General features: G+C 60.7%; 4 protein-coding genes across 4 annotated transcripts; all 4 read left to right on the plus strand.

Moving 5' to 3' along the window:
• Positions 1 to 1324: 1324 nt before the first annotated feature.
• LDBPK_291280 (hypothetical protein, conserved) lies at positions 1325 to 3118 on the plus strand (the record flags this gene model as incomplete). The annotated part of the gene is made up of 1 exon (XM_003862497.1): positions 1325 to 3118. One exon carries the CDS (start codon positions 1325 to 1327, stop codon positions 3116 to 3118), a length of 1794 nt encoding a protein of 597 aa, XP_003862545.1.
• A 1560-nt stretch (positions 3119 to 4678) lies between these two features.
• LDBPK_291290 (hypothetical protein, conserved) lies at positions 4679 to 6490 on the plus strand (the record flags this gene model as incomplete). The annotated part of the gene is made up of 1 exon (XM_003862498.1): positions 4679 to 6490. The coding sequence occupies one exon, from the start codon at positions 4679 to 4681 to the stop codon at positions 6488 to 6490; it is 1812 nt and encodes a 603-aa protein (XP_003862546.1).
• An 837-nt stretch (positions 6491 to 7327) lies between these two features.
• Positions 7328 to 8458, plus strand: LDBPK_291300 (hypothetical protein, conserved; the record flags this gene model as incomplete). Its single annotated transcript, XM_003862499.1, has 1 exon — positions 7328 to 8458. The coding sequence occupies one exon, from the start codon at positions 7328 to 7330 to the stop codon at positions 8456 to 8458; it is 1131 nt and encodes a 376-aa protein (XP_003862547.1).
• A 689-nt stretch (positions 8459 to 9147) lies between these two features.
• On the plus strand, positions 9148 to 10581 carry LDBPK_291310 (hypothetical protein, conserved; the record flags this gene model as incomplete). The annotated part of the gene is made up of 1 exon (XM_003862500.1): positions 9148 to 10581. The coding sequence occupies one exon, from the start codon at positions 9148 to 9150 to the stop codon at positions 10579 to 10581; it is 1434 nt and encodes a 477-aa protein (XP_003862548.1).
• Between the last annotated feature and the right edge of the window lie 893 nt (positions 10582 to 11474).

Raw genomic sequence — 11474 nt, forward strand, 5'->3', positions numbered from 1 at the left:
GCATGCCTTGATTCGCTTGTTTACTTTGTGTGTTGTCTCTGTGCTTCTTTGAGTGTGTGTGTGTGTTTTCGCCTGTTTTCTGGGGTATACGTGAGCGCGCCGTTCGAGAAAGCTAAGACTCACACGCTAGTGCACACAGACATGCCGACACGCATGGCCATGCACACGCATCCAACCAAGCGCTGGCCAAGTGGTTGTTGTATGCCGATGGGTGCTGCCGGGGCGTGCGCAGCTTGATCTCGGGGTGGGCTGCACGTGCCGTGTCGTAACGTCTTGTGTTGTCTGTTCGTCTGTCTCTGTCTGTCTCTCTCTCTATCTCTCTCTGTGTCCATGTCTGTGTCTGTGTGTGTGTGCACGCCGCCTGTCTGTTCGACTCCCCTTTCGTTTCGTGTTGTTGTTGATGTCGGTGTGCGCGTTGGTGACCGTCTGCATTTTCAACTTTCTTACGTCGTCGTCGTCGTCCTTGTTTGAGTGATGGCTGCTGCCGTGCACGAGTGCGTGTGCGTGCGGAGCGATGTGAACGTTTGGTGCGGTTCTCGTGCAGCGATGCTCACTGCTTCTCGAGAAGGTCATGCGCGGGCTGAATGAGAGATGGCGATGGCGACGATGCAGGTCATGTATGCGCTGATATTGCGTTTTCGCGTAGCTGTATGTTTCTGTTGTGTGCCAGGTTGGACAGTGCGTTTGCGTGGAACTCTCATGGAGAAAATGCCCGAAGCGCCCTATTTGCCGCTCCTTCCTTTCCTCCGGCTGCCACGACCGCGTGGTAGCCCTGGAGGCCAACCGGGGGATGCTAGGGTGGGCGCAAACTGTGCATGAGGACCTCCCCCTCTTCCCCGCGCGAGATAGGGACTTGCCCCGCGCACGCGCGCGCATCCCGGGAACGCACATACAAGCGAGGCCTAGAAACGCTTTGCACAGCGTCTTTTCCGTTTAAGCGGCTCTCCTTCCAGCGCCGCAGACCGCGGCGTGCAAGTGGGGCGGTGGCAAACAGTAAGAAGGCAGATGAAATACTCTACGCTTCTGCAGCCCCCCCCCCCCCACCTCCACGACTCTCCACCATATCCTCCAAACCTCTCGCTCGCTCCTCCTCTCCGCTTCTACGCTCATCAACTAAGTAGTTCGCTCGCTTCCTCTATATGAGCCTTCCAGAAAGCCCGGGCCGACGTCTATCCACTCATCCGTGCGCACAAAAGCGTAGACGAGGGCAGGTTCAAGCACACACGCCTATCGCAGCCCTTGCACTGCTTCCCTCCACTTTCTCTCGTCATCCCCCAGCTACTGGTTACACCGCCCTTGACCCCCCGCTTCCCAACGCTCTCGAATGCCACTGAGCTTGGTGACCTCTCAGGTGCGCCAGGAGGTGCACAACTTCTTCCAAGGTGTCGTGGAGAGCTTCGGCGTTGTTTTGGTGTGGTCATACGCGCTTGATAAGCGCCGCGCGCGCGACGGGGCCGAGGTGACGGATGAGCAGGGCAGATTTTCACCTCCGCCGTTCTCATCCACACCGTTGGCGGATGTGGCTGAGGGGGCGGCTGCAGAAGGCGCACTTGCGACAACGCCAATGCCAGGGTCCGCTGCGCCGCTGCCGCGGACCGCGGCTCTCTCTGGGAGCGGCTCTGGTGCACCCCGTCTGGCGCGCACCTTCTTGATGCCGTCGTGGAGTTTGCTGGAGCGAGATCCGAAGTTGTGGATGCTCCTGCGCAAGAACCTCCTGGCAAACCTTGCCCTTGCCTGCCTTACGCTCATGTACATGGGTCTCTCACGTTGCCTCGCCTCGAACACGCCATCTTTTCTTAGTAGGGCGGCTGCTGGCGGTAGAAGTGCGACCACCGCGAGTCTTTCAGCGGACGCGCGCAGCAGCAACGGTACCACTGCAACGAGGTCCCTCACCACCTCCCTGGTATTTCTCTTGCTGTTATGGTCGGTGCGGTTGGGCCTGTGGATGCTCAAGTACGTCGGCCAGTGGCCCTTCTACACTCTTCTGCAGATTATCGGACTTGTATGGTTTAGCCAGCTCTACCGCGAAACCTGGCTGGTGCGCAAGGGTTGGGTGCTCCGTGGCACCGAGTTACGCGAGGCACCAGCCGCGGGGTCAGCGAAGAACAAAGCCATGGCGGGTGGTGGCGGAGGTGGCAGCGATGCCGGTGCCGCCTCCCATCACGCACCTCCTACGTCGCCGCCGCCGTCCGTCGCCGCCGGCGCGGCGCTGCCATGGCTTTCACTTATTCCACTGTATTCCGGCGCCGAAAGCAGCGGTGACGGCGAGGATGGTACGTCGTACGAGGCACGAGGGTTCTCATCTTCGTTACTGCTCATGTGCACGGCGCTTCTGCGCTCTGTGCCGCCGTACGTACGACACACCACGAACTTAGTGTGGCGCATGATCACGCACAAGGGCCCGACAGCAGTGCTGCAGGACTGGGTACTCGGCGACGCTTCCAAAGCTGCCGCTGCTGCTGCCGCCGCCTCTGCTTTGACCAGCGCCCGCCACCATCATGCCTATGCCTCGGGTGCAGCATCGCCGCATCAGTCGCAGACAATGTCCACAAGCCCCGACCCGTTTGCGACCGTCGTCCTTCAGCTAGAAGCCATCAGCGAGGTGCTTTTCAAGGCGCTGGCAACCATGTCCTTTGCGCTCTTCGCATCCGCAATCGAACGACTGCCGCTGATCGGCACGCCACTATGTGCGGTGCTCAACGCGCAGCTCTACGTGTTCTACGTGTTCGACTACCGGTATGCCGCGCAGCAGCAACCGGACGCGGTGCACCATCGCGGGTCAGCGCTCACGTACCAGCTGCGTCACTTTGAGCAGTGCTCGATGTACTACGCTGGCTACGGCATGAGCTCCGCCGTGCTGTCGCTGTGGCTGACACACCAGCTCGGCACAGTCGTCTCTGTGTGCGCCGTGTCGGTACTGTACTCGTGGCAGGTGGTGTGGAGCGGCTTTGCAGTGCCGCTACCCTCGTCTCGACCGGTGCCGCTCTTCTCCGTGTGGTTCTACGCGGTGGATATGGCGCAGCGACACTATGCTGTGCTCTGGCGCGTAGTGGTGATTGCCATCCTCCTATATCTGCCCTTGGACTGTGCGTGTTGGTTGCTCGGCACTGGCGTGTGAAGAGTTCTGCAGCCGTGGGCGGCCTTTCCCAGAGGACCTGTGGTACTTGTTCCGTTTTCGTCCTGCAACACCCCCTCCCTCTCAGGGAGTTTGTCGTGTCTGTGTTTCGGCACGCGTGCGCGTGCCTTTGTGAAAACGCCTGCTGCACGCATCGCCTCACTTCACGGTGCCCAAGAGCACAGATTCCTGCCGGATGGCGGCGCGACGATCGATGCGCGCCACTCGCTCACCACGGTGCAGGGAAAGGAAAAAAAAATAATAACGCTCGTGCTGGGAGCGTCAGCTCGACACGGAGACACTCACCCACCCACCGACACACACACACACACACACAAATACAAGAGCCCCTCGTTTTCCCCTGCTGTTTCGGGCTGCTTTTTCCTTCGCTCCACGCCTTCGTCTTTTTTTTTCAAAATGTGCGGTTTCTGCTTGCCCCCACAATCCTCAGCTTTACACGCCGTCCCACCCGCTTCGAATGCACGCATGGCGAACAACGACTGCTGTCGCCGGGGTATTTGGCGATCTCTTCACGCTGATTTCTTGCCCATTCACAGGTTTATGTATAAGTGCATGATTGCCGGCTTCTGCTTGTCTATCTCTTGGACTGCTTTCCTCAGGTGTCGCCACTGTCTTCTCTGTCGCTTTCACCTTATCTTGCTTTCTTTTCGTTTCTGTGCCGAAATCGGTGCTGGCGGCGAGTATGTCCGTTGCGTGCATTTGCCAGCCGGTGGCGTGCTTCGCTTTAGCGGCGTGCATGGGTGCCCTGCTCTTCGTCGCCTTCTTTTTACGTCTCTCACGGAGTTGTAGCTTGCCAACGCGGACCTTGACCATTAGTCGGGTCACCCTCTCTCTGTTCTTCCTCTTCCCCCCACCCCACCCATTGCTGGAATGGATGACGGAGCTGAGTGACGCTGACCAGAGATCCAAGAAAGCGTCGCGTGCCGCTCGCCGTCGCAGAGACAGTGGTGGGCTGCTGTATGCTTGTGTGTGCGTCGGCGCGTGTATGTGAGCACTGCCGTCTGCCGTTTATGCGTCGCAGAGTCCATTGTGCCCTTCTCCCTGCAAGGGAGGCAACAAAGAGGCCCATCAAGCAGAAAGCGGCGGATGCTAAGGCTGCCATTTTTAGGTGACAGGTCAAGTCTCTTTAGGCTCGTCAGAGGATGTGCATGCGCGCACAGTGATGCACACGTGAAGAGTCCGCGGACTCGCAGTCGGTCGCTTCAACGCGCGGCGTTCTTCACATGGGCTTGTGGCGCGAGAGCCGAACATGGCGCTACCACTACTTGCGCACCTCTTTCCTTGTGCTACTCTCTCTCTGCCGTTTCTCTTTGCTAGGCGAGTTCGTCTCTGAGCCCCTTCCTCTCCGCACAAACGCGCGCCCGTGCACGCCGGCGTCCTCCTTCCTCTTTTTTCCAGACAGCTCGACAGCGGCCACAGCGCAGCGCACAGGCCAGGGGGTCGTGGGCAGCGAGGCAAGCTCGCTCACACACAGCTGGCGCCTCCCCTTAGCAGCACATCCTTGCAGTCTTTCCAACTCTTATCCGCTCGACGCCGCCGCTTATGGCTTACCCTGGCTTCTTTCGCTTGACTGCTGCGGCCCGGGTGGCGCTCATGGCGTTGTGTCTTGCTCTAGCACTCATCTGCGTGGCCGCTGTTGCTGCGCCTACCTTCTCCGCATCGTCCGCAGCCCAGCAGTATAGGGACAGACGCGTCGCGCACTTGCGCGCTGCTTTGCTCGACAAGGCACCGTATCATGCAGAGGCGTTACCCGATCCGCCACTGGAGTGGGGCGTTCACACGGCGTGCAAGAAGTTCGGCCGTGGCTGCCCGGACTCGTACGTTGAGTTTCTCGAGGAGCTCGTAGCCTCACTGAAGGGTGAGGTCGCTGATGGAGACGGTCGCGACGTCGCAGACGCGGTCGCGGAGAAGAGGAAAGGGACGGAGCATGCGACATGCCAGGCTCAGACGGAGCTGGGCAATAACGCGGCGACACGAGTCGCGTCTGTCGTCGAGGCCCCCGAGCGGTGCATCAGCGGCGTGGACGACCGCGTTGCCGACGCTGCTGTCTCTCTTGCCGCACTCCTGCCGGGTGATCTCCGACTTCCTCTGCAGTTGACGTGGCCGTACGAGGCGCGGAAGCGTCTTGAGAACCTGCTCCATCTACTTGCCACTCGCGAGTCTGAGCTCCGCAGAGACGGTGTCGCGCCGGCGCCGTTACAGCGACTCTACCATGTACCATCTGCCGAGCACATTCACTTGGTGGAGGACCTAGACGGCGCCGTAACGGCGCGGCTGCACACCGCTTGCGCTATCGGCTCAGCGTCGTCGTCGGCGCCACTGCCAGCGGGGTGGACACTGCAAAAGTGGGAAGACATGTACGGCTTGTGGTGTCGACATGTCGAGCAACAGCATCAAAATCGACGAGATGATAGCTTGGGCGCAACTAGCGTGATAGCAGCACCTCCATCCAGCTTGGTGCCTCTTCCTCGCAAGGCATGGCATTGCACTGCACTCCACCACGCGACACTGTACCTGCAGCTGCTCGTGCGCGCAGATCAGCTTCTCACCTGGGCTTGGGGCTGGACTTTTTACATCGCAGTACCAAGTGCGTTTCTGGTGTGCGTTCTTCTCTGGCTCTGCGTGGGAGATGCATGGACAGAAGCGGCTGAGGCCTTCGTGGTGAATGCGTCCGCGGTTACAGCTGATGCCGCAGGGCAAGACGACGGCGTGGTGAAGGAGGCTAGTGCGAGTAGGGGCACGACACCTAGCGCAACACCGCACGAGTGTCGGCCGCCCTCGGCGACCACAGGATCTCCCTCGACTCTGACCGCGAGTTCTGCCGTGCATGGGGCCGAGGCAGCGCCGTCGACGTCCCCCGTAACCTCTGTAGCCCTCGCAGAGGGGCGGCGTGACACCCCTCCGGCAGGGTACGGCGCGGTGCCCGCCTCGGAGCATTGCCCCCACCAACACCAAGGGCAGCTCGAAGGGCAGCGGCAGCGTCGCGCTGCTCTGCTACGCCGGCGTTTTGCTGTATCTGCTCTCCACCGCTCCCCCACACTCTTTTTCCTCAAGTTACGGCTGCTCCTGTGCCTCCTTGTGGCAGGCCAACTGCTGTGGAGCCTGTGGCGTGTCTTAGCTGCCAGCTATGACGTGACCGCCTCAGCTGCTCCACTTGTGCAGTTCTTTCTCCCGTCCTGGCTTCTGGGGTGCCTGAGCGTGTATCTCGTTGTGCCATTGCAGATGATGGTGCTGGGGACAGCGTTGAAGGGTGCCCTAAGCGCGCACGAAGAACTACTGTCTTTCCAAGCCAAGTGCGCAGCTGAGCAGCGTGCTCTACTGAACGCTGCTGGCGTGCTTCCATTGGGTGGCTAAGAAGTATGGCGCGGTGCAGATGGAAGGAGAGGACGCCGATGTTGCACCCATATTTTCACTTAGCCACGCGGGCCTACCTGGCTGTACGCACACACCCATCCACGGTGCTCGAGACGACGCAGCTCCTCTCTCCGTGCTACAGAAGAAACGAAGGCGAAAAACAGATGCGTGCTTAGAGGCCTGATCGCTCGAGCAGAGCCGGCCTGCACGCCACGAAGGCTGCGCGGCGGGCGGAGAAACGGCGCCTTTTCTCTAGGCGGCGCCTCTAGAGATGGCTGGGGAGTTCACTTTTGTTTTCTGGCACCGCATTCAACCACCACGCGTCCATTGTCAACGTCCCGCATCGTGGGCGCGCACCACAGTGCCCCTCCCCTTCTTTTTTCTCCCCTCCGTACCACCTCCTCTACCCCTTTGCGATCTGTTTTTCTCTCTCTGCATGTGCCGATCCTTTCTTCTTCGCCTCATGATGCTCGCACACGCACACACACACACACACACACACACACACACACACAGGCAGACATGTACACACCTACACACAAAAGGGTCACGTACACGAACCGTCTTCCGCCCCTCCCTCCGCGACGCGCCTCATCGTAGGAAGGCAAAGGAAAGCCGAAGGCTCAACGCCACGCCGCCGCCGCTCTTCCGTCTCACACCTCTTCCCTTGCACGTCGCGCGTCCCTCTTGTTCTCTCCCCCTCTCTGTCTCACTGTGACCTACACCTCAGCTCCCCTCCCCCCTCCCGCCGCGCGCGTGCGACTCGCGCTTTCATCATTTTCTTTTTTTTTTTCGCTCTATTCTACAGAAGCCTCAACGACGGCCGCAGTGGCTGCAATGCCGGCGAACTCCCACGCAGAACGGTTTGAGCGGGTTACCGTCTACGTGGACATCGCAGATGCAGCGAACGCGCCGGAGGAGGGGCGAGAGGACGTCGAGGAGGCGGCGATGCTGCTGGAGCTGATTCAAGCTTCTGCGGCAGCGGTCACTGGCCAGCTCGTTGTCGTTGATAGCAGGAGTCTTGTGTCTGCCGAAGAGCAGGCAAGGCCTTCTCTGTCACCGGAGGCAGATCCCGGCACCGCCTCTGAGGCCGCGTCGTTGAGTACGTCTACCACACTGCAACTGCTGCGTTACTGGCAGGCGGAGGAGGCAGATGTGTACACGCGCGATGTTAACAACACCGTTCCCTTTATGAGGGCCTGGGAGTGCTTGATCACATCCAAGAACACACGAGACGGCGCCGTGACGTACGCGCTGCATCGTCGACAGATGCCGGTGCTGTCGCTGGCGCTAGCGCAGGCCGGCACGTCTACGAGGGCGCTAAAGAGCGCCCTGGAAGAACTGCTTTACACGTGCGTGCCAAGCGGTGCCACATGGGAGGACAAAAGCGATGCCGTCATCCGCTTCTTTACGTTTCCGCCCGAGTTGGGCGCCTACGTTGTGGCGCCGTCCGTGAGCGCCGCAGACGACGCAAAGCCTCACCGCTACTCCGAGGCTGGCCCTGCGAGTGCTTCTACGGCTGCTGCTGCTGCTGCTACGGCGGCGGTGGTGGTGAACAAGGACGGCTACCCGGTGCGCCTGCCGTGGACTCCGTCTCTGCTTCCGCCACCGCCTACGCGCTTTGCTGGTGTCTTGCGAGACTTGTGCTTCGCGGACAGCGCGCAGATGGCGATGCTGCGGCGGCGCAACCCGCTTCTCCCGGGTGTTCTGGCTGCCTTTCATCGATACGGAAATCGGGGCCTGCTGCGCAGTGCTCTGCAGCGCGGGTACCGTGTCGAGGTGGCAGAGGTGGCAGAGAGCGATGAGGACGCCGCGTCGGCAGAGGACTGGGTGCGCAGGTTTGTGGATCTCTCCATCACCAACGACGATGAAGCGGACTCACAGAGGAGGCAGGCAGCCGCCGCGGCCACCTTGAGGAACTTCGAGTCGACATGGCTAGACCTGCCGCTGCCGCAGACCCAGCGGTGAGTGTGGCGAGCCCCTCGCCGTGCATGGCTGAGGGCTTAGTGACGGCGCGTCACATATGACGTTGCTTTTGTCAAGAAGGGGTCGAATCGCGGCCATGTGACGTGCGGGTGGCCGGCACAAGAACCGCAACGTTCGTCTTGCTTCTCGATGAGCGAGAAATGGAAGGACACACAGACAGCCAAACGCGTGCGAATTGTACCATCTGGTTTTGTATGGTGTGTATGGGCGGCCTACCTGCCGTGGATATGCACCTGGGATGTACGATGGGTACTCCCCACGTAGCCCGCATCCCGTAATGCCTTGTGCTTGCATGTTTCGCGTTCAGTGGGGGCTTTTCTCGCGCTCTTTGAGAAGTGTTTCGCTCTCTGGTGTGCTCTCACAAGCTTATGCGCGAGTACATATGCGCGCTACACCACCAACGCATCTCTCTTTCTCTGTGAACGTGTCCTTCTCGTGCGTCGCGCTTTCTCTACATCGTCACGGCATTGCTATCCCCCTTCCCTTGCACCCTCTCCTTTCCTCTGTTCCACCGGATGCTTTTCCTTTGTCGAGCTGGGCCCGCGAAGAAGCTTCTTACGCCCCGCTACGCAAGGCATCTTCTGAGGGCCGCACAGGTGCCGTCTTCAGCGGCGGATTATCCGTGTTGACCCACTTCTCCCCTGTCACGCGCACCACACTCCCTTGCAAGCATGTCCAAGATCAATGCGACGTACAGCTCCGGCTACTACATCGCCCCTGATGTAGACTTTCGAAAGCTTGAGGAACAGCAGCGTCAGGAGCAGCGCGGCAAGCGCAAGCACGGAGGTGCCGACCACGGCGGTGACGACAATGTCAAGCGACAGACGTTTGCCATTCCGTTCGATCTAATCTGCGAGCACTGCCACCGACGCATCGCTCGCGGCAGTCACGTCTACGCCAATCGACGGGCCACCGACAAGCGCTACCTCGACAGCATCCGCATCTGGGAGCTGGAGATATTGTGCCGCTTCTGCAAGGGCAAGTATTACCTGCGCACCGACCCGGAGACCCCCAAGGACACGGGCGGCTACATTTGCGAGAAGGGCTGCAAGCGAGTCGAGGGCGACTTCTACTCCCTCAACAAGCAGAACCAAGCGGCGCGGGAGGGATGGGGGAAGGCGAAGGCGGAGGCAGAGCTGAACCCGCTGGCGGCGCTGGAGAGAGAAAACGAAGCGGCCCGCGAACTGGAGGAGCGCAACCGCCAGATCGAAGAGGCAGTGGAGGAGCGCGCCGGACACGATGATGGGAACCTGCTCACAATGCTGCGCAGCCGCCCCCGCCGCACCGAGGTGCGCGCAGCTGCGCTCGACGACGACGGCGACGAGGACGCGGATGACAGCGGCAAGCCGGGCACGGCACCGAGTTCTACAAGTGCGGAGCCAGCATCGTCACCGCCGTCATCATCGTCAACCGCTTTCCCCTTACCAAAAGCCTTCACGCTTGGCGGCGACGGCGACGGGAGCGGCGACGAGGACGAGGAGGACGCCGATGAGCGCGCTTTCCGAGAATTCAACGAGGACATGGAGCGACGCTGGCGTACCCTGGAGCGCCAGCAGCGCGCGCGGCAGCGGCAACAGGAGCAGCAGAGCATTGTAGCCGAGACGACGATGCCCGCTGATGAGGATGAGCTGAGGCGTGTGCTGGCGCGCTACGGCGGCGATCGCCGTGCCACAGCGGAGGCAGTGACAACCACGCTGGTGCAGGCGCAGGAGCCGAATGTACTCCAGGCCCCCGCTAGCGCATCGTGCCCAACACCCATGACCACATCGGCACCAGCCGTTGCACCCAAGAAGAGCAGCATCAAGCAAAACAAGTTCTTCGTTTGCAATAATGACAATGATGACGACATCGACGACGCAGATGCTGAAGAGTCGCTACTCGCCCGCCTGCGTGGACCTCCACCGCCGAAGCCAGCCTTTGTTAGCGCGGCTCGTGCCACCAGCGCCGTCTCCATCACCGCAGGAGCGACGCCGTGTGCGCAGCCTGCCTCTCGCTTCGCAACTCCGGCTGGCGCCTCACAGCCACCCCCGCCGCCACGGAAATGCGGCAGCTCTCTTCTGCGCCGACTCGTTGACGATGAGGATGACGAGGATGGAGCTGACTGAGCGGGGGAGTTGCTGCGCACGCTCCTGCACTACATGCGCCGCCCTGTAAAATCTTTTTTTTTTCGCCTTTCTTTCCTTTTCTCGACGGCCGCATCGGCGCAGTCCTTGTGCTCGTGCACATGGCAGGCGTGTCGGCGAGGCGGCTGAGTGGCGGGGGGGGAGGTGAGGAGCACGCAGCTGCTGCCTCTGACCCTTGCCTTTGCTGCTTCGGCGAAGATGAAAGGTTCTCTTCAACACGTATGCACGCAGGCGTGCGTTTTCTGCGCCATCTTTGCTAGCTCAAGGATGGAGCTCACACATCGCGAGAAGGCGGAGAACAAGCTCGCGCCTCTTTTGTTTTGGATGCTGTAGCGCAGAAAAACAGAGATGAGGGCGGCGGCCGGCTGTGCCGACTGCTCGCCGTCCCCGTTGCTCTCTTTAGGTTAGGAGAGGTGCACGCTTGCGTGCACTGACATGGCATGGCGCCTCCTCTCTTCTTCTGCCTCCTTCTCCCTCCCCCCATGCGCTGCTCCGGCGCTGTCTCTCCTGGATGCATTCTCGCCTCTTCCTTTCCCCCTTGCTCGTCATTCCATACGCGCGCGCATGGGGTGCTGCTTGAATGTTATGCTGCCGCTTGCTTGCGTGTGCGCTGTGGCGGCGGTGGCCTTTCCTCCTTCAATCATGGCGGCGCAGCTATCGCAAGCGGGCATGCGCAGCAGGCATATAGATAGCCAATCACTACGAGAGACGAAAGACCCCCTCCTTCCCTCCTTCAAAAGGAGCAGCCAAACGGGAAAGGAAAAGGTGTAGGCAAGCTGTGTGCTGTCCTTCTCCCCGGCCCCACCCCCCACTTCCCGCTCTTCTGCACTCTATAGCATTTGCATTTCACACGTGCTGCAAGGTCGCGCGAACAC

Source organism: Leishmania donovani, chromosome 29 (assembly GCF_000227135.1).
Source record: "Leishmania donovani BPK282A1 complete genome, chromosome 29".
Taxonomy (NCBI): Eukaryota; Euglenozoa; class Kinetoplastea; order Trypanosomatida; family Trypanosomatidae; genus Leishmania; species Leishmania donovani.